This window comes from Equus caballus, chromosome 28 (assembly GCF_041296265.1).
Source record: "Equus caballus isolate H_3958 breed thoroughbred chromosome 28, TB-T2T, whole genome shotgun sequence".
In the NCBI taxonomy this organism is placed as follows: domain Eukaryota; kingdom Metazoa; phylum Chordata; class Mammalia; order Perissodactyla; family Equidae; genus Equus; species Equus caballus.
In genome coordinates this window covers 32,997,897-33,023,553 of record NC_091711.1, presented here as the reverse complement: position 1 = coordinate 33,023,553, position 25,657 = coordinate 32,997,897, and the positions used below count along the sequence as shown (strand labels likewise).

General features: G+C 37.3%; 1 protein-coding gene across 2 annotated transcripts in view; it reads right to left on the bottom strand.

Annotated features, from left to right (window-relative positions):
- HCFC2 (host cell factor C2) overlaps positions 1 to 25,657 on the bottom strand; it is a 58,240-nt gene extending 32,583 nt beyond the window's left edge. The window contains exons 1-9 of one of the 2 annotated variants that reach the window (XM_023631486.2): positions 25,060 to 25,657; positions 23,446 to 23,594; positions 22,111 to 22,271; positions 11,077 to 11,285; positions 10,223 to 10,307; positions 8,648 to 8,754; positions 8,351 to 8,539; positions 2,983 to 3,150; positions 2,395 to 2,447 (exon numbers count right to left, since the gene is read on the bottom strand). In XM_023631486.2, coding sequence (XP_023487254.1) covers positions 2,395 to 2,447; positions 2,983 to 3,150; positions 8,351 to 8,539; positions 8,648 to 8,754; positions 10,223 to 10,307; positions 11,077 to 11,285; positions 22,111 to 22,271; positions 23,446 to 23,594; positions 25,060 to 25,222 — 1,284 coding nt within the window. In that variant the 5' untranslated portion in view covers positions 25,223 to 25,657. The remainder of the gene's footprint in view (positions 1 to 2,394; positions 2,448 to 2,982; positions 3,151 to 8,350; positions 8,540 to 8,647; positions 8,755 to 10,222; positions 10,308 to 11,076; positions 11,286 to 22,110; positions 22,272 to 23,445; positions 23,595 to 25,059) is intronic. The other variant, XM_023631485.2, reaches the window with a different exon arrangement.

The window sequence follows — 25,657 nt, the reverse complement described above, 5'->3', positions numbered from 1 at the left end:
TTAAAAAAAGCATAATTTTTAAAGAGATAAGGGAAGATGATATATTTATGAAGCAAGAATAAGATGCTACAAAAGAAATAAAGAATAAATGTTTTAGAAATTAAATATGTGGCTGAAAATATTTAAAAATGGGATAGAAGATTTATAATATAAATAAAATTTTTCAAAAGCAGAATAGACAGATAATAGGAAATAAAAAGTAAAATCAGGAGGTGGCCCAGTGGCGTGGTGGTTAAGTTTGTGTGTTCTGCTTCAGCAGCCCAGGGTTCGCCGGTTTGGATCCCGGGCATAGACCTACGCATCGCTTATCAAGCCATGCTGTGGTAGGCGTCCCACATATAAAATAGAGGAAGATGGGCACGGATGTTAGCTCAGGGCCTATCTTCCTCAAGCAAAAAGAGGAGAATTGGCAGCAGATATAACCTCTGGGCTAATCTTACTCAAAAAAAAAAAAGTAAAATCAGAAGATTAGTTCAAGAGGACCATCATTCAATTAACAGGAGTCTAAAAAATAAGAGAGAGAAAATGGAGGGAAGAAATAATCAGTAATGAAAGCTATGAATTTCCAGAATGATGGGGTCCACTTAGTGCAGAGCACAATGAATGAAGACATACACTCCAAGGCACATCATTGTTGAAATTTCAGAATTTTGGGGATAAAAAGAAAAAAATTAGGTCACATACAAATGATCAGGAATCTAAGTGGCATCAGACTTCTTAACAGCAACAGTGAATGCTAATGCCTTTAAATTTCTGAGGAAAAAGTTTCCAGCACGGAATTCTATAACCCAGCCAAACTACCGATCAAATGTGAATAGACAAAAGGCATTTTCAGATAAGCAAGATCTCAAAAAGTTTACCTTTCATAAACCCTTTCTCAGGAAACCACTGGAGGGAATGTACAACAAAACGAGAAAACATCAAAAAAGAGAAAGAAATGAGATCAAGAAACATGGGTTCTAACACAGGAAAAAGATAAAAGAAAATCCTACTATGAAACAAAGGAAAGATCTAAGATGACAGCTGTGCAGCGGGGGGTGGGGAGGGCAGGGGGAACTACCTTATACGTTGTTTGAATATTTTGAGAAAAGTTTGATAATTTTGTTGGAGAATTCGAGTATGAATAAATGACAAGCAAGGAGAAAACTAAGCAAATGAAAAAGTGAGGGAGTTAACAATCCCAGGAAAAACAAAAAGCTACATGAAAAAGGAATAATACTCACAGCATACTACATGTTATCATCATAACGTAAACATCAAATAAGGATTCAACTAAAAATATCTAAAGGACGTGGGAAGGGGAAGGGGAGGAAATGTCAGTATCTTAAGAGATCGTCAACCTTCATCTTCCATTATTGAAGACAACTGATCCAAAACTAGAAAGTCATGAAGTAGCAGCATAAGGATTTTATTTAAAAGCACAAAGGTAAATACTAGAAGAAAGCTAAAATAGTTGAAGGTAGTTGTTTCTAGAGAGGCGGAATCAAGAGCAGGGAGGGACAGATTACGAAACTACTGCTCTTCATTAGAAACCTTGTAGTACCATCTAAATTTGCAAGACAGATATATATATATATTTATATGTGTATATATATAAAATGTATATATTCAACATATAACATATATGTGTGTGTATATATACGTCTATTAACACAAGCTACTCATAAGCAACTGTATGGGCTTTACTTGTTACATACCCTTCCTGACAACAGCCTTTTATGCTCATTACTGATCCTCAGTCATATTCAGAACATGTGAGCCTATACCTACATCATGTCCCTTGAAAAGAGTCTACTGTGGATGTAGATAGCAGTTTGTCAGATAAAAACAGTTTAAATCCTACTAACTTTTTCATCAGTCTTCACAAGTACATACTGTGAAGCACTTCATAAACAAGAAATAACTTCAAAACAAAGGTGCTCAAAACTCAGCAACTCATATTCTTTGGTAAACAAAATACATAATAAGGAACATATTTCATATACATATTTGGAGCATATCTTTAGAAATTTAAAACGAATGTGTGTATGATGTTTAGAAATGTCAAAATATAGATTTCAAGACACTGTAATATAAATTAGAAAGGATTAACCTCTGATGCTATGTGTAATGAGGCTAGATTCTCTTGGCCAGAGGTTAACTCAGGCTACTGTCACAATGATCTATGGACCTTTCTTTAAAAAACAGAGCTACCTGGGTATCACGATAAAGATTCCGATTCACTAGATCTGGGGAAAGGCTTGGGAATCTGTGTTTGTTTTTAATCTCAGAGGTGATTCTGATGTGCAGCCAGGGTTGAGAAGCCCTGTTATAAGGCAATATGCTAAAAATATTAATAAAAATTGGGACCATAACCATAAATAGTCCTTTACCATCATAATTTTTTAAACTTACACTGTTAGGAACGATGCTATTACTGCCTTGTCTGTGAGGGTCCATCCTGACTCCTGTAGAAATGAGAAGGTTCAGACTGATATGCTCTAAATTAGCTTCAATAAAATGTATTACAATAAAATACTTTTAGAAGTTACATATTAAAGTTTAAAGAAGTAGTATCTTTATCAAAGTTTATCTATTTTCTTAATAGTTTGCTTAAAAGTTTACTGAAATCCTTTCTGGAAGAACATGTAAGATTAAATCAGCTTTTACTTTCCAAGTGCCTGTTAGTTAAAAATATTTTTGAAAAAAGCTGAAATATTTTTGAAAGCTAATTAAAACCATCTCCTAAAGTCAAGCAGCATGTCAAATTAAGAGAGTACATTGAAACGGACTGCAGAAAAAGCATTCCACCCCACATGTCTGCGTGTTCTACTACATCAGAATAGTAAGACAGTCAAGTTTCGGAGTTGAAACACAACATATTTGATTTACCAGGCAGGAAACATAAAATTTCTTGGACCAGGTCTAATCGTAGGCTTTTCTGCAGCATCTTTTTTAAAAAGCATATGACCATGCATCCTTTGAGCATGAAAATTATGTTACCTTGCATGTTTGGTGCTGCTGAAGAATCTGATGATGTAGCTTGGTATGGCAAGTCCGTATTTAACTGCAAAAGATAGCCCTCAACTGTAGGCACTTCATCCCATTTGACATGAAATGAGTTGGTAGTGGCTTTGATCAGTTGTACTTGTGATGGTGCTGGTGGTTTCTCTAAAGAACAATATGGATATTATACATGTAAGTTTCAAATGTATCAAGAGTTTGCCTATACAGTTTTTGTGGACCTGGAGCTCTGAAAACGTCACCAATGAGTATTTCATTGGTTTACCAAGAGGGAGAAAATTTGCTCAGATAAACATACTACAGGAGGTCAAATGAAAATAGTCTGGGTTTCTGATTCTATTTATTTATTTAATTCCTTATACAAATAAATCTGCAATGTAATTCCAAGCTATCTGAGTCATCAGATTCAGAAAAGATGTTTAATCCTAGAAGTGGGGGGAAAACCAAGTATTATACAGTTATAGCTGCATCATTTTACCTTCCTCATAAGTTTTTATATATTTAAAAGCCAATTTTAGCCAACGGCACACATGTTTGAAATACTGTTAATGTTAGCAAAGATGATTTGGACATGATATTTTGGAAAAATATAACTTCTTCGAAGTTAATACCCTCTTATCAAAACTTACACTTCCCAAAAAAGGTAGTTACTTTGGTATAAAATATTACCAACATTTCCAAAATAAATAATAAGCATGGACTCTTAGAATTGGAAAAAAGGACCTGAGATTATTTCCACAATATCCTTGTCCTCTTTTTGTTTACCTATCAAATCAGAGAACTCACAATTCCTAAACTGTATATTCCATCTTTCAATGGTTATACAAGAAAATTTATTCTTCTAGTGAGTTAAAATCTGTAAGCTATAATTTAATCCTTATAGAACAAGTCTAATGTCTATCTCTTTGTATCTTTTAGAGTAGGGTTCAGCAAACTACGGCTCATGAGCCAGATCTAGTCTGTGCCTGTTTTTGTAAATAAAGTTTTAATGAAACACAGTTATGCTCATTTGTTCATATATTGTCTATGACTGCTTTCATGCTACAATAGCAGAGTTGAATAATCATAACAGGGACCATACGGCACACAAAGCCTAAAATATTTACTATCTGGGCCTTTACAGAAAAAATATGAAGACCCTGTTTTAGAGGATGATTAAGCCTAGTTCCTTCAACTATTCATGTAATAGTTGAATTACATGTAAATTCCTCCGATATCCTATTCACAATCCAGTTTACTTATGTTTCTCAAAGTAAGGCAACCCACACCTGAACAAAAGCAGAGAAGAACACAAGTCCAGGAGGTACACCACCCACATAGTAGAAGTTACATGAAGAGAGAATAGAGAAAATGTAAGGGTGCTAATCAATGAAATAAATCAAGAAAATTCCCAGAACTGAAGAACATGAGTTTCCAGACTGAAAGGGCCCACTGAGTACTCAACACAATGGATTAAAAATAGACACACAACAGGCACATTATCATGAAATTTAAGAACAGAGGGGACAAAGAAAAAAATCCGAAAATCTATGAGGGGTGAGGGGGACAGTCACATCTAAGAGGACCAAAAATCAGAAGTGGTTTGGTTTTCTCAACAAAAACACCATAAGCTTGAATACAATATAACAATGCTTTCAAAATTCTGAAGGGCAATGACTCCCATGCAAACTTTCAACTAAGTGGGAAGGAAGATGGAACATATTTTGAAAGAATGCAAGATCTCAAAATAAATTTATCACCTATGCACCATTTCCCTGGGATGTGTTCCACAAAAAATGAGGAAGTAAACCAAGAAAGGGAAAAATATGGGATTCAGGAAATAGGGAATCCAGCACAGGTGAGAGGCAAAAGATATCCCCCGGAAGATGATGAAGGGAGACTCCAAGATGACAGCTGTGCTAGATTTGTGGAGGGCAACATCCCAGATTGGAGCAGGAGAAATTTCTTCAAGACGATGAAATCTGACAGAACATCTGATGCATCTAACCATATGAGAGAAGATTTAAACAACCAGTAGAGCGTATGGATGGAATTGGTGGTAAATACATACAAATTTAAACCAAACAAACAAAAGTGACAATTATTAATCCATAGCAAATAAAAAAAGTGTGCAAGGAAGGTATGCAAAATATTCTACATGGCTCACCTGTGAATAGTGTTTATATAGTCATAATGTAACGTGAATTATATAGTCATAATGTAATACTGAATACTTATCTAACAACATTATGTGTAATCATACTGAGAGAATAGGGGTAGAAAAGGTGCATAGGAGCGAGGTAAGGAATGGTGGGAAGAAGTGATAAATCCTTAACTTCCATAGTAGAAAGTGAGCATATTATGCCTAAGCTGAAAAAAATCAAAGCGACAACATATTCACATTATATGGAGATATGAAAGTAAATACCAAAAGAATTGTTTAACAGAGCTGAAAGAAGATGCTGGTGAAGCAAGGGAAATGGGAGGAAGGTAGGAGCAAAAAACTGCTGCTACTTTTCATAAAAAACCTTATGGACTTATATTACTCTTTTAAATGTTACTAAATGTACAAAGTTTAATAAAAGTGAAAAAAGGCAAGATGAAGAGCCCTCATTATCCCCTCCTTCTCCCTCCCAAATTGATGCCAACCTACCAAGTTGAACAGCAAAATCTAAATTTTGCCCTTATGATTGTGGCCATGATTACTTTTAGATAGACATTGGTGACTAAAGCCTTTTTTGGAAAGGTTTATGGAAAAACTGACCATTCAGAGCTAATGATTTTTAACCTTTTAAAAGTCACAGATCCCTTAGAGAATCTGCTTAAAGTGACATACTTGCTACCAAGAAAAATTTATACACATCGATTTTTCTTTCAATCTCAGAGACCGAAGCTTATCCTTGGACTTCAGTTAATAATTCTCAGTTTCAAAGATGAATCAGTAAGGTGAATTTTCTGTATTTCTTTCCTACTTGCTATTATGTGCTTCTTCCACAGAAAGCATTTAGTTTCTTAGTTGTTCCATTTATTATTTTTTCAATTATCTTAATTTTAAAATTAAACTGTTTTTACATTACAAAAGCAATGCATGCTACTGTAGAAAATACAGATAGGGAGAAAAACTTTTAAGAAATGTATACTCTCTCCTTTTAGATAATACTTTGGTACACAGTGTACCCCTCCAGATTTTTCTGTTTATACACTTAAAAAAAAAACTGGAGGGGCTGGCTGGGTGGCGTAGTGGTTGTGTGCTCCACTTTGGCAGACCAAAGGGTTTTTGGGGTTTGTGGGTTTGGATCCCAGGGAAGGACCTACACATGGCTCGTCAAGCCATGCTGTGACGGCATCGCACATACAAAATAGAGGAAGACTGGCACAGATGTTAGCTCAGGGACAATCTTCCTCAAGCAAACAGAGGAAGACTGGCAACAGAAGCTAGCTCAGGGCCAATCTTCCTCCCCAAAACAAAACAAAACTCAAAAAACTGGAAGTCATAAGTATATTTTGTAATCTGCTTTTCCCATATAACAACACATATTACATCTCCAGATCTGATTTCTCTACTGGCCTCCGGACTTCTTCATTCACTCAACTGCCTACTTGATCTCCTTAACTCAAACTTGACATGGTCTAAATGGCACTCTTAATTTTCTCCACAAGCCTGTTTTCTTCTCAGTCTTCCCCATCTCAGTAAATGGAAATACCACCAAATTATTCAAGCTAAAAACCTCATCCTCCATTCCTCTTTCTGTCATCTGCTGCACCTAATTCATTAGCCAGTTCTGTCAACAAGAACTCCAAAATACATCCCGAATTTACCCATTCCTCCCCGTCTCCACTGTCACCGCTGTAGTCTAAGACCTCTGACTACTGCACAAGCCTCCTAACTTGTCTCCCTGTGTGCACACTTGCCCTTACAATTTCCTGTTGTCATAACTGCAGCGACCATTCCAAAATGTACATCAGATCATGACATGTCTCTCCTTCAATCATAAATAACTTAGCATTGTGCTTTTAAAACAATTTAAGCTCTACCGTGATGTTCAAGCCCTACATGAGCTGTCCCATGGTCATCTCTCTAACCTCCATTTCTACCCTCTCCTCTGTTACTCCACTCAAATCTACTCCCAAACATGCCACGTATTCCTATCTCAGGGCCCTTCTACCTGCTGTTCACTCTTCCTGCAGTGTTTGTACATGGATGGCGTCTTCTCACCACGCGGATTACATCCCAAATGCCATCTCATCCTTTTCTGACTACCCATTCTGAAGGAGCCACCCCCGGCCATTCCCAGTACCTCCTCTCACTATCTCAGTGTTCTATCTTACTGTCTATCCATGCTTACCAGAAAGTGGACTTATTTTGTTAATTTGGTTGATTATTGCCCGTTATCCTCTTGCCCTCACACTCTCTTAGGATATAAGTTCTTTGACAGCAGGGATATTATCAGTCTTGTTCACTGCTATATTCTCAGCATTTGGAGCAACTGCTGTTTCACAGATGTCAACCAATAAATATTTATGGAAACATGGATGAGTTCCATATTTTAATATTTTTTGGTGTTATAATACTTTTTAAAAAAATCTTTTTATTTTGGAATAATTTTAGATTTATAGAAAAATTGCAAAGAGTTCCCATTTACCTTTACTCAGTTTCCCTTAACGCTAACACATTTGTTAAAACTAAGAAATTAACATTGGAGTAATACTATTAACCAAACTACAGACTACTCAGATTTCACTCCACTAGTTTGTCAGTTAATGTCGCTTTTGTTCCAGGATCCAATCTAGGGTACCCCCTTGCATTTAGTCATCATGTTTCCTTAGTCTCCTCCAATTTGTGACTATTCCTCAGTCTTTCCTTGTTTTTCACCACTTTGAAACTTTTGAAGAGTACTGTTCCCATATTCTGTAGAATGTCTAGAATGTCCCTCAGTTTGGGTTTGTCTGAATTCTCACAGAGAGGGGTTATGGATTTGAGGGAAGAGTACCATAGAGGGGAAGTTTCTTCTTACCACATGATATGGGAGGCGGGGATAAAAGATTTCAACATAGCTTGTCACTAGTGATATTAACCTTGATTACTTGATTAAGGTGGCATTTGCCAGGTTTCTCCAGTGTAAAGCTACTATTTTCCCCTTTCTATACTCTGTTCTTTGGAATGGAGTCACTAAATCCAGTCTACACTCAAGGAGAGGGAAATTAAGAAACTCCCCCGGAGTGGAAAGTATTGACATATATTATTTCTTTCATTCATTTTTAATTATGGAAAGAGAGGCAGTGACATTTACACTAAGTCTCAAAAGACAGACATCATTCGAGTATTTACCTAACGGAATAATTGCACTTGTTAAATACTCTTACCTACCAGTATCAAGATACCAAAGATCCTTGCAGCAAACTTGGCTATTCAATGCTTTTTTGTAGCCATCTCTTCCACTCCAAAAATACAATCGAGTGCCAATTGCAACAGCACAGTGTCCAGCTCTTGGTCTCGGTCTTGAATTTTTTTTATCTTCCTGAGAATCTGATACTAGGGTGGTCCACTCTGCTGTATCTAAAGATACGCGAAATATCTATAACTAATCTATTGTTCTTAAACAACAAAATAACAAAAATTTTTATTAATAAATTTTATTTCAATAATAAGTCTTAAAAGACTCACCGAGATTTAGGTAAGAAAATGAACTGGTACATCTCCATTCACAATCATGAGGTGAAGTCTCAATATTTTCCCCCTTATGTGGAACCCATCCACCAAAAATGTACATCCTAAACAACAAAAAAGAAAATATAAAGTAGTTGATTTTTTCCCTAAAGCTTTCACTTTTTAGATTTAAATTGCTAAGAATACACTTAAATTTCTTACTTGTTAACCCAAAGCCTCAGGACTATTCATTCACTTATCACTTTCAGAAATAGATAATAGGAATAAGATAATGAATAAAGTGCACTTCTTTCAAGATTTTACAATTTTATGAAGCAACACAGAATCAAAATAATTTCTCGCTGGCAAGTTAAAGTGGGGAGTATTTCAATTACAACAGATGTGAAAATCAATATTATATGTAATATACTAAGGGTACCTCAGTCAGAAAGATAATTCAAATGATCTATGACATCCAAAATCAAATTGAGAATTGCATACATATAGTAACCAAAGAGGATTAAGTTTCATATAACTTTGGTCACTGATATCACTCCAATAAAAAATTTTAAACTATGTTCCCCAGGGCCCTAGGCGTTCCTGAGACATGCCTAATGGCTGCTGAAGGAGAAAGGCTCACCAGGCAGAGTTTATGGCCCAGGTGACCTCATGCCAACCAGAGAAGCCCTACTTTTAATCTATTTTATATATTAGAGTTCCAATGGAAAACCAAATTTTATAAAAGTGTTCTGCTGTTGGAAAAAACATGTATCTTACTAGATTTTGTTTACGGTTATTTTTTAAAAAGAACTAATAAGGTTCTAAATTACAACTAGTTGTTTCCTAAAACATTACTTTTAAGGTAAAGTCCCTACACAAGTCAACAGTTCAATTCTATTTAAACAGTACTCCTAATCCTGGCCCAGTGCTGCACAGAAGACAGTAATAGCTAACCTTTATGGAGTGTTCTCTATGTACTAGATGCTATTCTAAGCATCTGGTATGTGTTAGTCCTTTTAATCCTTATGACAACCTGGTGAAGCAGGTTTCACCATTATCCACATTGTATACTTGAGGAAATTGAGGTACAAACAGATTAAGATTCCTTGCCCCAGGTCATCCAGGACAAGTACTGAAACTGAGACTTGAATTCAGGCAATCTGATTACAGAGTCTGTATTCTAATCATAACTCCACCCAAAGTACAATCATTGAGCATACACACTGAGAATACACCTGAGCACAAATCAGGCACTACCAAAAATGTGTAAAAAGAAACACTGAGTTAGGTAGGTCAAACCTGTGGACGGAGGACAAATCAGTTTGACAACACTGCCTTACACTTATGTAATACCTACTCTGTGCAAGGCATTGTAAGGAACATAAAGGAGTACAAGAAGCAGCATGATGAGAAAATGGCACATTAACTATTTTAGCTTCCACAGGCATATTACGTTAGCTTCAGTAAGCACAGTCAAATGTTATTAAATCTAGTAATCTATTTCCAAGAAACTAGTTGCATCACTCTTGTATCTTTCTTAAGTTGGTTTAAAAAAAAAAAAAGTAAAAACAAAAAACAAACAAAAAATCATACTTGTTTCCTATAACACTGGCTGTGTGAAGGCTTCGTGGAAGTGGCACTGTCCCTTTAGTTTCTGGTTTTGACCATGACATAGTTTCTAAAAGTAAAAATAAGTGTATTAGCAACTTGATCTAATAACAGCCAATTACCTCAACTTGCAGAATCTTACAAAATAAAACAAAAAAGGACTTAACCAAAGCAAAGCAAAAATATTTCAAAATAATTACTTAATTTCATCTTAAAATAAACATTTCCAGCTGACATAATTGCCAATTCACAGAAATCTATTTATACTTGAATGTTAGTATTTGTAAGGGAGAGGTGAATTAAGACCAGATTAGGAATTTTAAGTAAGAGCACATTGTATGGAAGATAGTCAAAAGTGAGAGGCACATCTACCCTCTAATCATTTATTCTTAGGATGCCTTTAAAGAGAGCTACCCAAGGGTTTTTCACTGACCAGCAATAACATTACTACTGCTACATTTCCTGTAGATAGAATAACCATATAAATTTGATCATCCCCAACTGGGACACCTTACAGACTGAAAGGGGTTACTATTGATAACTACACAGAAGACTACGCATAAACCAAGACCATCCCAGACAAGCCAGGACATATGGTGACCCTACTTACAGGGAGCACAGGAGAGTTACTGTCATAAATTAAACATTTATTTGTTCAACCCGATCGATCAGCAACCATTCACGTTACACCTCGGCTGCCCCTGGGGCTGGCTACAAGTGCTATTCATAAATATAAGTGTGTAACTCAGTAAATACTGTCATCAAAAATTTTTTTCAAAGCAACTTTTATATTTGCCTTTTATCAAGCATAACTGATTCCTGAGTTAAGTTAAGCTTACCTAAGTCAAGTTGCCATAGGTCATCCAGGCGAGAACCACACATTCCACCAAAAACATACATTTTAGGACTTCCAGAATCTTTTTTGCAATATATAACAGCTGTGTGGGATTCTCTTGGAGAAGGCACAGTCCCTTTAGTCGCTGGAATGCTCCAACCCACAACACCAGAACCATGCTGTAGCTCTAACTCATAGAAATCATTTAAATATCTAGGATATCATGAAAGAAATGAAAACATTAACATAATATATACCTTTTATTTGCTTTTTTGTTTCTATTTATAAGGATAATCTATGCTTACTGTGAAAAATTCATAGAGTCCAGAAAGGCAATAAGAGAGCAGAAACCCCATCTCATTCATTCAACACATATTTATCAAACACTACTGGGTACCAGGCACTCTTCTGGAGATCAGTAGTGAACAGAGAGATTAAAAAAATTCCTGCCATCATTTAGCCAACACTCTTATCCATGACAACCACCATGATGGTTTCAAAACATAGCCGCAAAATCTCTGACACTCTTCCCATCAGAAGGTAGGATCTATGTCCCCCTCCCTTGATTCTGGGCAGGCTTATGACTGCCTCAACTAATAGAGTGTGATGAAATGATACTATGTGAGTTCCAAGGGTCAGTTACAGAAGGCCAATGCAGTTTCACTACAGAACACTTGCTCTTGGAATCCTGAACTACCAGGTAAGTCCAATTATCACAAAACCACCAACTGGAGAGGCCATATGTAAGCAGGTAGGATGACAGTCCCCGTTGAGTCCATCCTTCAGCCATCCCATTTGAGGCATGAGACGTGAGAGTGACTACTCAAGCCTTTCCATCTGAGGGCCTAGCCATCACTGCTGTGTCCTGTCTGAATTCTTGATGCACAGAATCCACCCGCATAATAAAAGTTATTTTGTAGCACTAACTTTTGGGGCAATTTATTACATGGTGCTAAATAACCAGAACAATCACTATTGATAATACTTTATAAATACCCCTTTAGACCTCTCTCTCTATGGATATCCACATATGTATAAACAAAGATACTACAAATGTTGCTTTGCAACTTTCTTTTTCTCTCTAAGTTCTCACTATATAATGTCATAGCAGTGTCCTACATAGCTTTTTTACTCTAGAAACTGGCATTAAACTTCTCATCTGTGACATGGATGTTTTCAATGTTTCAAGCAAAGTGACTTTAATAGGAATCTATTGCCTATCAAATTTCTACTGAAGTATGAGGGCAAAATTAAAACATTTTAGGACATACAAAACTTCAAATTTAGCCATATAATTATTTTGGGAAAAAATGATTCTAGATGTCACCTACGAAAAATAAAAAGAAATCCAAGAAAGAATGCACTGAATAAGAGAAATGGTAGCACAAAGAAACCAGTAATTTACAATTATATTTAAATTGATGTTGATAATAGTGGTTGTGAGGTCTAAATACTCACTAAGAAAGCCTGACCAAAAAATTAATTTAACATTATTGTCGTCTGGAATAAGACTCAAGAATATATGGAACATATGGAAAAAGGAGGTAAGCAAAAGAAGGCTAAAACTAAAGATAGTAATCTATTACCAAAGATGACAAGACATTTTCAGTTTAACTGTGTGTGATAATTTCCGAACAACTAAGTGAAGCACAGAATTAGCACGTATAACTTTCAAATCATTAGAAGGAAAGAAGAATCAAAGAGGGGCCGGCCTGGTGGTGCAGTGGTTAAGTGTGCATGTTCTGCTTCAGCAGCCTGGGGTTCACCGGTTCGGATCCCGGGTGCGGACATGGCACCGTGTGGCAAGCCATGCTGTGGTAGGCGTCCCACATATAAAATAGAGGAAGATGGGCACGGATGTGAGCTCAGGGCCAGTCTTCCTCAGCAAAAAGAGGAGGATTGGCAGCAGCTAGCTCAGGGCTCATCTTCCTTAAAAAAAAAAAAAAAGAAGCAAAGAAAAACAATAAATCAAGAAAAAGTTAAGAAAAAAAGGAAAAATAAGTATAGTCTATGGAAAAGCCCGTAGTAAAATGGTTAGGAAAAAACAACACTATAAACAATGTCAAAAGAAAAAAGACAAACAAAAAGATTTGGTACACATCACAGAAAAAGATCAAATTTTCTTAATGTAAAAGAGCTCCTACAAAATCAAGATAATGACTAATCACACAACAGACACAGATAAAAGGATATAAGCTGACAGTTCACAGAACAGGAAATAAAAATTACATAAACGTGTATACACACACAGACACAGATATACAAACACATACACACACAAATGTTCAACCTCATCACAATTTTTAAAAATCTAGCCAAGGCAGAAAAAAGGAGGTGAAGGGAGCAACCACAAGCAGAGTAGATGGAAGACATAAAATACAAGGGCAGGAAAAACTTCCCTATTATAAGACAAAGTCCCTTGGGGGCAGGAGGTGTGCAGGGGAAACAAAAGAACTCTGAATCCAAATATAAGCTATTAAAAGCAAGGATGATATTAAAACTATTTAACAACTGATATGGCATAGACTTAAATAGATCAGAATGGACCCCAGCCAGTATGCTATACCAGTTCATATTGGTTAACTGTTAGCCCTATTTACAAAAGATAAATCTACAACAAAACAACACACATAGGTTGAAAATTAGATATACAAGGAACAAAACACAAATTCACAATCACACTGGGAGATTTTTAACGTCATTCAGAAGTAGAAATGACCTAGACCCACAAAATAAAAAAGCTTTGAATGATAATTTAAAACACTGATTTAATAAAGAAACTTGTACTCAAACAATCAAGAACTCACAATATTTATGAACACTTCTGGAATAATGACAAAAATCGACTGTGAAACAGACCACAAAGAAATCTCCAAAAAGGAGAAAACTCATAGAACATTTTTTTGACCACAATATAATAAAACTAGACATTAGCAACAACGACAAAACTTTGTATCTGGAAATTTAAAAAAATTATGTCAAATCACTTTGGGATTAAAGAGAAAATAGAAATTAATGACACTAAGAGCACTATATAGCAAAACCTATGGCATATGGCTAAAGCTGTAACCAGAGGAAAATGTGTAGCATTTATTAGGAAACAACACTGAAAATAAATGAACTAATAGGTATTCAAATTATTAGAAGTTAGAAAAAAAGGTTAAAAAAAGCATTTAAACTATTAGAAGTTTAAAAGAAGTTAGAAAAAAGGACAAAACTTAAAGAAATGGAAGAGTTAAAGAAAATAAATGAAAAAGAAACACAGACCATTAATAGAACTAAAAATTGGTTCTCCAAAAACACCAATAAAATAACAAACCACCAGCAAGTGTGATTAGAAGAAAAGACAACACATACATTTAGAAATGAGAAAAGAGATGTAACTATAGATAGAGATTTTAAAGATATAGAGAATTGCCTTATAATTTTTATCAGTAAATTAAAAAATTTAGATAAAATGAGTGATTTTTCAAGAGAAACATAAATTATCAAAAGGATTCAAGAAAAGGTAGAAAATCTAAATAGATCAATAGCTATAAGAGATATAGAAAAGGCAGTCAAAAATCCCTCCCTAAACTATACCAATCCCAGACAATTATGGAAAATTTCTACTAAATACTCAAGAAATGATATTATTTAAGCACAATAAAAGATGGAGAGCTGCCCATAACCTCAGAACAGAGCTCTGATTATGTTCCCAGGGGTAACATAATCTTGATATTCAAATGAGATTAGAATAGCACCCTACTCCCCAAAAAACAATATAGGCAAAATCATAACGACACTTGATAGTACAAATAAATGTTAGCAAAGTGAATTCAGCAAAGTATGAAAAGAACACTGTAGCACAATAAAGTGGGGTTAACTAGGAATAAAAAGGTGGCTCATATTTCAGAAACTAATAATACAACTCACAAAATTAATGGATTAAAGGGAAGAAATGGTAAGCTCATTTCCACACCTGAAATGAATTAGAACTACCTCAACATACATTTTTGGTGAAAAGGAGAGGAAAAAACTAATTGGCAAACTAGAAATTTAGGAAAACTTCCTTAATCCAATCAAAAGCATATACTATAGTAGAAATCTACAGCAAACATCACCATTAATGATAGAAAAGTAAATATATTAATGAAATAGAATAGAGTCTAGAACAAGAGTTGACAAATTTTTTCTGTAAAGTGTCAGAAAGTAAATATTTTAGGCTTTGCAGGCCATAAAGTCTGTCACAGCTACTCAACTCTGCTGTTTTAATATGAATGCAGCTAGAGACAAGATGTAAATGAATGGGCATGGATGTGTTCCAATAAAACTTTATTAACAAAAACAGACAGCAGGCCAAATTTGGACCACAGAGTGTAGTTTGTAACCCCTGGTCTAGAGAGCCTAGAAAAAAGATCCATTTATATGAGGATTAAGGTGTGACAGATATGGGACTTCAAATCAACAGGAAAAAACATGGCTTAATTAATAAATGGCAGTGGGAGAATTGGAAATCCACTAGGAAGACAAAGTAAAAAGCCTCACACCAGTCACAAAAATACATTCCAAATATATTAATGTTTTAAACATAAAAAAAAACGCTGTGAATGTACTGGAAGAAAATATAGAAAAATTATTTTTATAATTTTCGGGATAGGAGTCTTCCTAAGCAAGATACAAAACCAGAAAACCATAAAAGAAAATACTGTCAAACTTGATAAAACAAAAATGAAAACCCTTTAGTGGCCGGGCTGGTGGCGAAGCGGTTAAGTGTGCACGTTCTGCTTCGACGGCCTGGGGTTTGCTGGTTTGGATCTTGGGTGCTGACATGGCACTGCTTGGCAAGCCACGCTGTGGCAGGTGTCCCAAATATAAAGTAGAGGAAGATGGGCATGGATGTGACTCAGGGCCAGTCTTCCTCAGCAGAAAGAGGAGGACTCGCTGCAGATGTTAGTTCAGGGCTAATCGTCCTCAAAAAAGAAAAAAAAGAAAAGAAAACCCTTTAAAAAAAAGGCAAACAGAAGACTTGGAAAAAATATTTGGAACATATGAAACAAAATATATAAAGAACCGCCAAGAATCAATAATAGAAAGAAAAACTGAAATCTATGAAAATACAATTAGAAATAAACGAATTCAGCAAGGTCACAGGATACAAGATCAATATACAGAGGATAACTGTATATGTAATAGCAATGAACAATCTAAAAATGAAATTAAGAAACCAAATCTATTCATGATGTCATCAAAAAGAATAAAAAATTATGAATAAATTTAACAAAACAAGAGAAAACTTCTACACTGAAAACCTCAAAATATTGCTGAGAAAAATTAAAGAGGACCTAAATAAATGGAAACCCATTCCATGTTCATGGACTGGAAGACTCAATATTAACAACATACCAATTCTCCACAAACTGATCTATATATTCATCACAATCCCTATCAAAATCCCAGGAGAACTTTTTGCAAAAATTGGAAAGCTGACCCTAAAATTTACATAGAAATGCAAAGGACCCAGAATAGCCAAAACACTCTTGAAAAAGAATAACAAAATTTGAGAACTTACATCTTCCGATTTAAAAACTTACTACAAATCTATAGTAATCAAGACAGTGTGGTACTGAGATAAGGCTAGACCTATAGATGAATGGAACAGAACTGAGAGCCCAGAATTAAACCCTTACATTTATGGTCAATTGATTTGCAACAAAGACGTCAATAGGAAAAGGACTGTCTTTTCAACAAACGGTGTTGGGACAACTGGATATCCATATGTAAAAAGATGAATTTAGACACTGACTTTACCCCAGGCATTAAAAATTAACTCTAAATGAATCATAGATATAAATGTAAGAGCTAAATCTATAAAACTTTTAGAAGAAGACACAGGAATAAATCTTCACAACCTTGATATAATCTAAGAGGTTTTTTTTGAGGAAGATTAGCCCTGAGCTAACTGCTGCGGCCAATCCTCCTCTTTTTGCTGAGGAAGACTGGCCCTGAGCTCACATCTGTGCCCATCTTCCTCTGCTTTACATGTGGTACGCCTACCACAGCATGGCTTGCCAAGCGGTGCCATGTCCGCACCCGGGATGCAAACCGGCGAACCCTGGGCCACTGAAGTGGAACATGTGCACTTAACTGCTACGCGACTGGGCCAGCCCCAAAGACTTCTTAAATATAACACTAAAAGCATGATCTGTAAAAGAAAAATTGATAAATTTAACTTATCAAAATTAAAAACTCTGTGCCTCAAAAGATACCATTAAGAAAATGAAAAGACAAGCTACAGACCAGAAGAAAATATTTGCCAGTCCCATTTTTGATTTTTAAAAAAACAAACTTGTATCCAGAATATAAAGAACTCTTACAACTCAATAATAAGAATACAAACAACTTAATTTAAACATGGACACACTAACAACGAAGTAGCAGAAAGAGAAATTAAGAGTATAATCTCATTTACAATTGCAACAAAAAGAATAAAATCCCTAGAAATAAACTTAACCAAAGAGGTGAAAGACCTGTACACTGAAAACCATAAAACACTGTTGAAAGAAACTGAAGAAGACACAAAGAAATGGAAAGATATTCTGAGCTCTTGGATTGGAAGAATTAACCTAACTAAAATGTCCATACTTCCTAAAGCAATCTACAGATTCAATGCAATCTCTATCAAAGTTCCAACAACGTTTTTCACAGAAGTAGAATAAAGAATCCTAAAATTTATATGGAACAAAAAAAGACCCCAGATAGTAGTGAAGGGAATCCTGAGAAAAAAGAACAAAGCTGAAGGTATCACACACCCTGGTTTCAAAATATACTACAAAGCTATAGTAATGGAAACAGCATGGTACTGACACAGAAACAGACACAGAGATCAAAGAACAGAATCAAGAGCCCAGAAATAAACCCACACATCTACGGACAGCTAATTTTCAACAAGGCAGCCAAGAACATACAATGGAGAAAGGAAAGTCTCTTCCATAAATGGTGTTGGGAAAATTGGACAGCCACATGCAAAAGAATGAAAGTAGACTATTATCTTACACCATACACAAAAATTAACTCAAAATGGATTAAACACTTGAATGCAAGACCTAAAACCATGTAACTTCTAGAAGAAAACACAGGTAGCACGCTTTTCAACACTGGTCTTAGCAGCATATTTTCAAGTACCATGTCTGACCAGGCAAGGGAAACAAGGAAAAAATAAACAAATGTGACTACACCAAACTAAAAAGCTTCTGCACAGCAAAGGAAACCATCAACAAAATGAAAAGACAACCTAATGATTGGGAGAAGATATTTACAAACTATACGTCTGATAAGGGGTTAATATCTAAAATATATAAAGAATTCATACATTTCAACAACCAAAAAACCTAACAACTCAATTAAAAAATGGGCAAAAGATCTGAACAAACATTTCTCCAAAGAAGATGTACAGATGGCCACAGGTATGTGAAAGGATGTTCAACATTACTAATTATCAGGGGAATGTAAATCAAAACTATAATGAGCTATCACCTCACACCTGTCAGAATGGCTATAATTAACAAGACAGGAAATAAGTGTTGGAGAGGATGTGGAGAAAAGGGAACTCTCATACACTGCTGGCAGGAATGCAAACTGGTACAGCCACATTGGAAAACAGTATGGAGATTCCTTAAAAAATTAAGAATAGAACTACCGTACAATCCAGCTATTCCACTGCTGGGTATTTATCTAAAGACCATGAAAACACAAATGTGTAAAGATATATGCACCCCTATGTTTACTGCAGCATTATTCACAATAACCAAGACTTGGAAGCAATCTAGGTGCCCATCAAGGGGTGAATAGATAAAGATGTGGTATATATATACAATGGAACACTACTCAGCCATAAAAAAGGATGAAATCTTGCCATTTATGACAACACAGATGGACCTGGAGAGTATTCAGCTAAGCGAAATAAGTCAGAGGGAGAAAGTCAAATACCACATAATCTCACTCATAAATAGAAGATAAAAATAACAACAAACAAACCCATAGAGACAGAGATTGGATTGGTAGTTACCAGAGGGGAAGGGGGGAGGAAGGAGGGTGAAAGGGGTGATTGGGCACATGTGTGTGGTGATGGATTGCAATCAGTCTTTGGGTGGTGAACATGATGTAATCTACACAGAAACTGAAATAAAATGATGTACACCTGAAATTTATATAATGTTATACATCAATGTTATCACAATAAGAAATAAACAAATAAATAAGAAAATAAATCTCATCAGCAAATCCTCAAAAAAAAAAAAAGGACAAAGACCTAAATAGAAATTTCACCAAAGAAGATATATGAATGGCTAAAGAGCTCATGAAAAGATGCTCAACATCTTTGGTCATTCAGGAAATGCAAATTAAAACCACAATGAGATACCACCTTATACCCACTTGGTTGGCAACAATCAAAAAGACAGACAATAACAAGTGTTAGCAAGGATATGGAGAAATTACAACCCTCATATATTGTTGGAGGGGATATAAAACACTACAGTCACTTTGGAAAACAGTTTAGTAGTTCTTAGGAAGTTAAACATAAATTTACCATATGACCCAGCAACTCTACTGCTAGATACCTAATCAAGAGAAATGAATACATGTCCAAAGACTTGTATGCAAATGTTCACAGCCAGATTATTCATAAAAGGCAAAAAGTGGAAATAATCCAAATGTCCATCAACTGATGAATGAATAAACAAAATGTGGTATGTTCATACAATGGAGTACTATACAGTAATAAAAAGGAAGAAACATTTGATACATGCTAGAACATGGTTGAACTTCAAAAACATTATGCAAAGAGAAAGAAGACAAATACAGAAAATCACATTTCCATGAAATGTCCAGAAATGGATAGTCTATGGAGATGAAAAGCAGATTAATGGTTGCCTGGGGATCGGAATGGGAATGAGGACTGACTGCAAATGAGTAAGCAGTTTCTTTGTGGAGTGATAGAAGTGTTCTAAAACTGGACTGTGGTCATGGTTACACAAAACTGTAAATTTACGAAAAATCATTGTATTGTACATATAAAAAGAATGAATTTTATGGCATATAATTTATACTTTATTTTTTAAAACAGAAAAACGAACAAGGACATGAACAATTTCAGAAAAGGAATTGCAAATATCTAATAAGCACAGTTAATCAAGCTCATTCTTAGTTTAAAAAAAAATCAAAATAAATCCATGAAATGTATTTCACCTATTTGGCAAAAACTAAGAAGTGTAAGACAATTCAGTATTGCCAAGGGTACAGGCACTCTCATACACTGTTATTAGGAATACAAAATGGTTCCATCTCTGTGGAGGTTGATTCAGGAGTACCTAACAGACTTAAATGTAAATAACCTTTGACCTCCCTAATTCCACTTAGAAGTGTCAATCCTACAAAAATATTTATACACATGCAAATGCTGTAACAGCAAAAAAAAAAAAAAAAAGGAAATATTTAAATGTCCAGTAGGGGAATGGTTAAATAATTTGTATAATTCAGACTACTTTTCAGCCTTGGAAAAAAATTAAGTTCAACCTATATTTACTGCCATGAAAAGATCTCCAAGACATATTGTTAAAGGAAAAAAAAACAACAAAAACAAGTAAACATCCTAAGTCACAAAGCAAAAAGAAAAATCCCACTTGCATAAACGAAAATACATGTCTGGGCAGAGGATCGGATTAATGTTCCCAGCTCTCCTCTCCTGGGAAGCAGAACATCCATTCCTGGACCACTGATTCAGGGCCTGGCAGTACGGCTTCCTTCGACCAATGGAATGTGAACAGAAATGAACGTGCTAGCTTTCATCAGAGGCTTTAAAAAGCATCACATGTATCTAATGCTCCCTCAAGCAGCACAAATTTGAGAAGCTTTCCCATTATATATAACAATCTAACGAAAACTGACTAATACAATGTGTTACATGAAAAAGGACCCAAAAGATGCATATCAAATTGAATTATGTGTTTGCCTATGTTGGAGGTCAGTGATGCCGTGAGAAAGAACTTTACATTCTTTCTAATTTCTTGAATTTTTAGAACTTTGTATTGAAACAATCTGTTTAACGGAAAAACGAAAAAAGATATGTACTAAAAGTAAAAGTATCTGGATTAGTGTGGTAGGATAATTTTTTTTCCTTTTCTCCAGTTTCCAAATTTTCCATGATGTTTTAGTATATCTTATTCTTAAAAGTTTTTTGGGGGAAAAAAAGCTAAGACTCTAACATCCATTGAATGTAGGTAAAAGGACACACTATCATGGTGATGACAACTATTGGACTAAATGCTGATAGCAATTAGAAAGTGCTTTGAAAATTATGCCAACGATTTTATTTAGCCATCACAATGACACTGTAAGGTAGGTATTTAATCCCTCCCATTTCACAGTGAAGGAAAACAGGCTTAGATTACTTCCACTAAAGGACACACATGGTAATCAGTGTATCAGAAAACAGCCCTTTGGACTCTAAATCTCCAAACCCTGAGTGCTATAACGACAACGTGATCAAAACGCTATGTGAAAAGAAAAGAGGTAGTGATTAATTCTGTTTCAACAAAGGAGGAGGGGATTAGTTCAAAAAGTATTTGCTTGTGTGAACCACTCTAACAGCTTCCTGTATGAAAAATGAAAATGATGGCCTTCATTTTATAGTCAGACTGTTGTCACCAAATTCCCAGAGAAACCTAATGTGAAAAGTAACCATTAGTTGCTTTTCATTATCATTTATGACTTAACTAAAATACGTTATGGCTCAATATATACAAACGTATTGCTACAAGCAGGTATATTAACATCAATTTAATAAGATGGTTTCTGATTAGAAAAGGCAGAGTCCTGAAAACAGATATATATATACTCCAGGGACTAAGGAAAACACAAATGCATACAAATTTGTTCATTGTTAGGTTTAAATGCAAAAGGCTAAGTTTCTTCCCTCTTAATAACTAAAGATGGAAGCAATTAAATGTTCTTAATCTAAATCATAAAATAAGCATTTGGTCTGAAAGAGTCCACATACCTGGGAACATTATTGTTTGAATCTTCACTTTCATTTGCCAGGCCACCAAACAAATAGCATTTGTTACCATATAAAGAGAAGCTATGTCCAAGCCGAGGACAAGGAGGTAAACCAGAAGAAGGGGGATGGGGTTTCACTTTTTTCCATAACCAACGACTTGCCTAAAAAAGAGAATAAATACACTCAGACAAAATAAGGAAAGCATTCTTATATCATCAGTAGGGTAACATCATACCAATACATTTTAATCCGAATCCAATCAGAAGGCTCCAATAATCTACTTTTGGGAAAAATGACAAGTAAGCAGATAACTTCTGGAATTAAAATAAATGTTCCAATAAAAACTCAGTCTAGTCTTCCTTATTCACAGATTTCCACAATGGAAAACTAAGTTTATAATAATAAATATTAACAGTTCCAAAATATTTTCCAAATGAAAAATTAAGTATCACGTATAGCTTTAATATTAATGTAATTTATGTATTCTTATTTTCTGAAATTAGGTAATCCATGAATGGTATATATTTTAACCTTTAAATAAGCAGAAAGATCATTTATCAAACCAAACTCCAAAACTCATTCTCCGACTATGAATTCTTTCTTTATCTAAAACTATTTTTGAAATGAGTTGCTTATAAATAGGTATAATCCACCTATATCTGCCAATTACCAGATGCCCTCATGATCACAGAACTGGGAAGATATGCACAGTTCAGGAGGAAAATTCAACTAGGGCTGTCACAGAGGGCTCCGAGTCTGGTTTAGTAGAGAGTCAAATTTAGAAAGGATATAGGAAACTGTTACCTCTCTTATGTATGTATTGCCGCGGGGGGGCGGGGGGGGGGAAGATTATTAGTGTGAGGGTAACAATTTCTATAACTAAGGTAGACGTTTTCAAACTATGGTCCGGGGACCAGCAGCAGCAGGTGGGAAGTTGGTAGGAAAGCAAATGGTGGAGACCCACTACACACAACACTGCTTCAGAAACTAGGGGCAGGCCCCGGCAATCTGTTTTCATAAGCTCTCGCCAGGCTTCTATTGCAGGCTAAAGTTGAAGAACAACCACTGAGATACAAAAGCCTAAACACATAACATGTACAATCGATACTAACAGAAATCCTAATGTAACAAATGTGGCAGTGGGTATTGAAAAAAGACTTACATTAGAAACGTTGGCTTTTTAGTGAGGTGGAGACATTTTCTTTGAAACTATAAAATGTGAACCTCACACTATTTTAAGTATGTTAATGAAATGCTTTGCAATCTTTCTAAGAAGTATGACCAATATCACTAATAAAGCTTCAGATTGAGATAAAAAATTTGAAACAGACTTACTTGTAACTCATATAACTCATTGCTGTATCTTCCATATTCAACCATTCCCCCAAAGACTAATATTCTGGTACCATCACAGACAAATCCATGGGCAGCGCAGCCTGGAGGGATGTCTCCTCTAACAGCTGGTAGGAACCACTGATTTGTAACTAGTTGCCAAAATAAAATTAAAATAAATTATAATCAACAGTCACCGCAGACTATGAATATGCACTTTATATGTATCATCTAATCAGTGGTTCTTAATGGGGGATGATTTCGCCCCCCCAAGGGCAAACTAAAAACTTTTCGTTATCATAACGAGAGTAAGGGGGGTGTTACTGGCAACTAGTGGGTAGAGCTAGAGACGCTGCCAAACATCTTACAACGTGCAGTGCAGCCCCCTACAACAAATAATTCTCTGGTTCAAAAGGTCAAGAGTGCTGCTCTTGAAAAACCCTGACCTATATCCTTTAATTCTTACAAAAACCTTGCTTGGTAAGTATCATCGTCCTCATTTCACAAGTGAAGATCTGACACTTAGGTTTAGTAACTTTAGCACTGATCCTGGGCTACGGGCAGGGCAAAATTCAAACTAGGTCTAACTTATTCCAAAACTAGGGGTTTTACACCATACCAAATGGTCAAATTACTTTTTAACTTTATATGCTGGGGTGCCAGGAGGGGGAGAGGGTGAAAAAAATAAAATGTCCCCTACTCCACTATTTTATTAACCGTTAAATGTCCACTATGATTAAGCAGGTTGGTCAAAGTCAAGGAAAAGTTAGTGATCATGACATAGACCCCAAATCCAGCAACTAGCCTTACAACAAGGGAACAGCTTTCTCATGATAGCTGGCGCATTTACAAGTGGGGAAAATGAAATTCCAACCTCGTTGCCATCCCTCGGAGGTACTCAAAGGCAGGGCCTCCCCGCCCAGGGGCACCTGTGATTTGCAGCGGTGCTCAAGGCGACAGTCCTCTGTCCCCGCGCTGCCCGGCGGAGTTTGGGGACACACACCCGACTATGCAGAGACAGGCGTCCGGCTCACCACGAAGCACTTCCCCGCCGGCTAAGAGGGCTACCACGGGGCAAAAGTCTGGCCTGGCACCTGCCAGATCCTGGGCTGTACTGGGAATGAGAGTACCAGAAGGCCTCTTGTTCCCCTCCTCACCCCCCGCCCCCCAGGTTCTCTTCTCCTTAAGGAAGGAAGGCGAAGACGGGAAAGGCCCGGAGGAGCTTCGGTTTGGAGTTGTTTTAAGTGTTTGACAGGGGAGGGATCTCGGAGCCCCGGAGCGGGCGAGACTTGGGGAAGAGGCCCAGGCCGGTGGAAGCGGTCTCTCTCGCCTCCGTCTGCCAACAGGGCTGCGGCGGCGCGGGGGGGCTCGGACCGCCTGCCCGACGGCCGGCGCGCCCCGCTCGGGGCCGGTTCCGCCCCGCGGGCCCCGGGGAAACGGAGCCGCCGCCCGCCACACCGTCGGACCGCGGCCGCCCGGCCGAGCCGCGCTCCCGCCGCCGGCCCGAGGAGGCAGTGACCCGGCGGTGACAGCTGTCAGGGCCGCGGCCGCCGCCTCGCCTCCCCTCCCCCTCCGCGGCTCCCGCAGGCGGGGCCGAACAGAGGCCGCCGCGCCTACCCGTGTTGTAGACGTGCAGCTCGTCCGCGATGCCCTCGTTGCCCCCGCCAAAGATGATCATCAGCTCCCGGATGGCCACGGCCCGGTGTCCGTGCCGGGCGCGGGGGACCGGCCCCGTGAAGGAGGAAACCCGCCTCCAGTTGAGGAGGCTGGGAGCCGCCATCTTCCCAACCCCCGCCCCTCTGCCCACAATACACCGCGCCCGCTCGGGCGCCGCCGCTCCCGGGGGAGGGCGGGGCCCCGCCTCCAGCTGTGCGCCGGGGCGGGGGGGGGGGGGGGAAGGTCACATGACCGCGGCGCCCGGGGCAAGGCTGGAGGCCTCGGGGGAGCCCCGCCCCCACCTCCGGGCGATGTGACCGGCCCGGGCCCCCGGGACAATGGGTTTTAGGGTGGAAGGACATTGCCTACCCACCAAGTCTCCCCTGCCCACTCAGAGGCCCCCGTTTTGTCTTTGCGAGAGAAGGTGCAGCGTTTTCCTTTAGGGATGCTTTAATTGAGCATCTAGGATGTGCGGGCGAGTCAGACCCTGGAAACAATGACGATGCAGACGGAGAAAAGCCCGTGTGGAGGCTCGGAGTGCCGGAGCGCGGGGACGGGC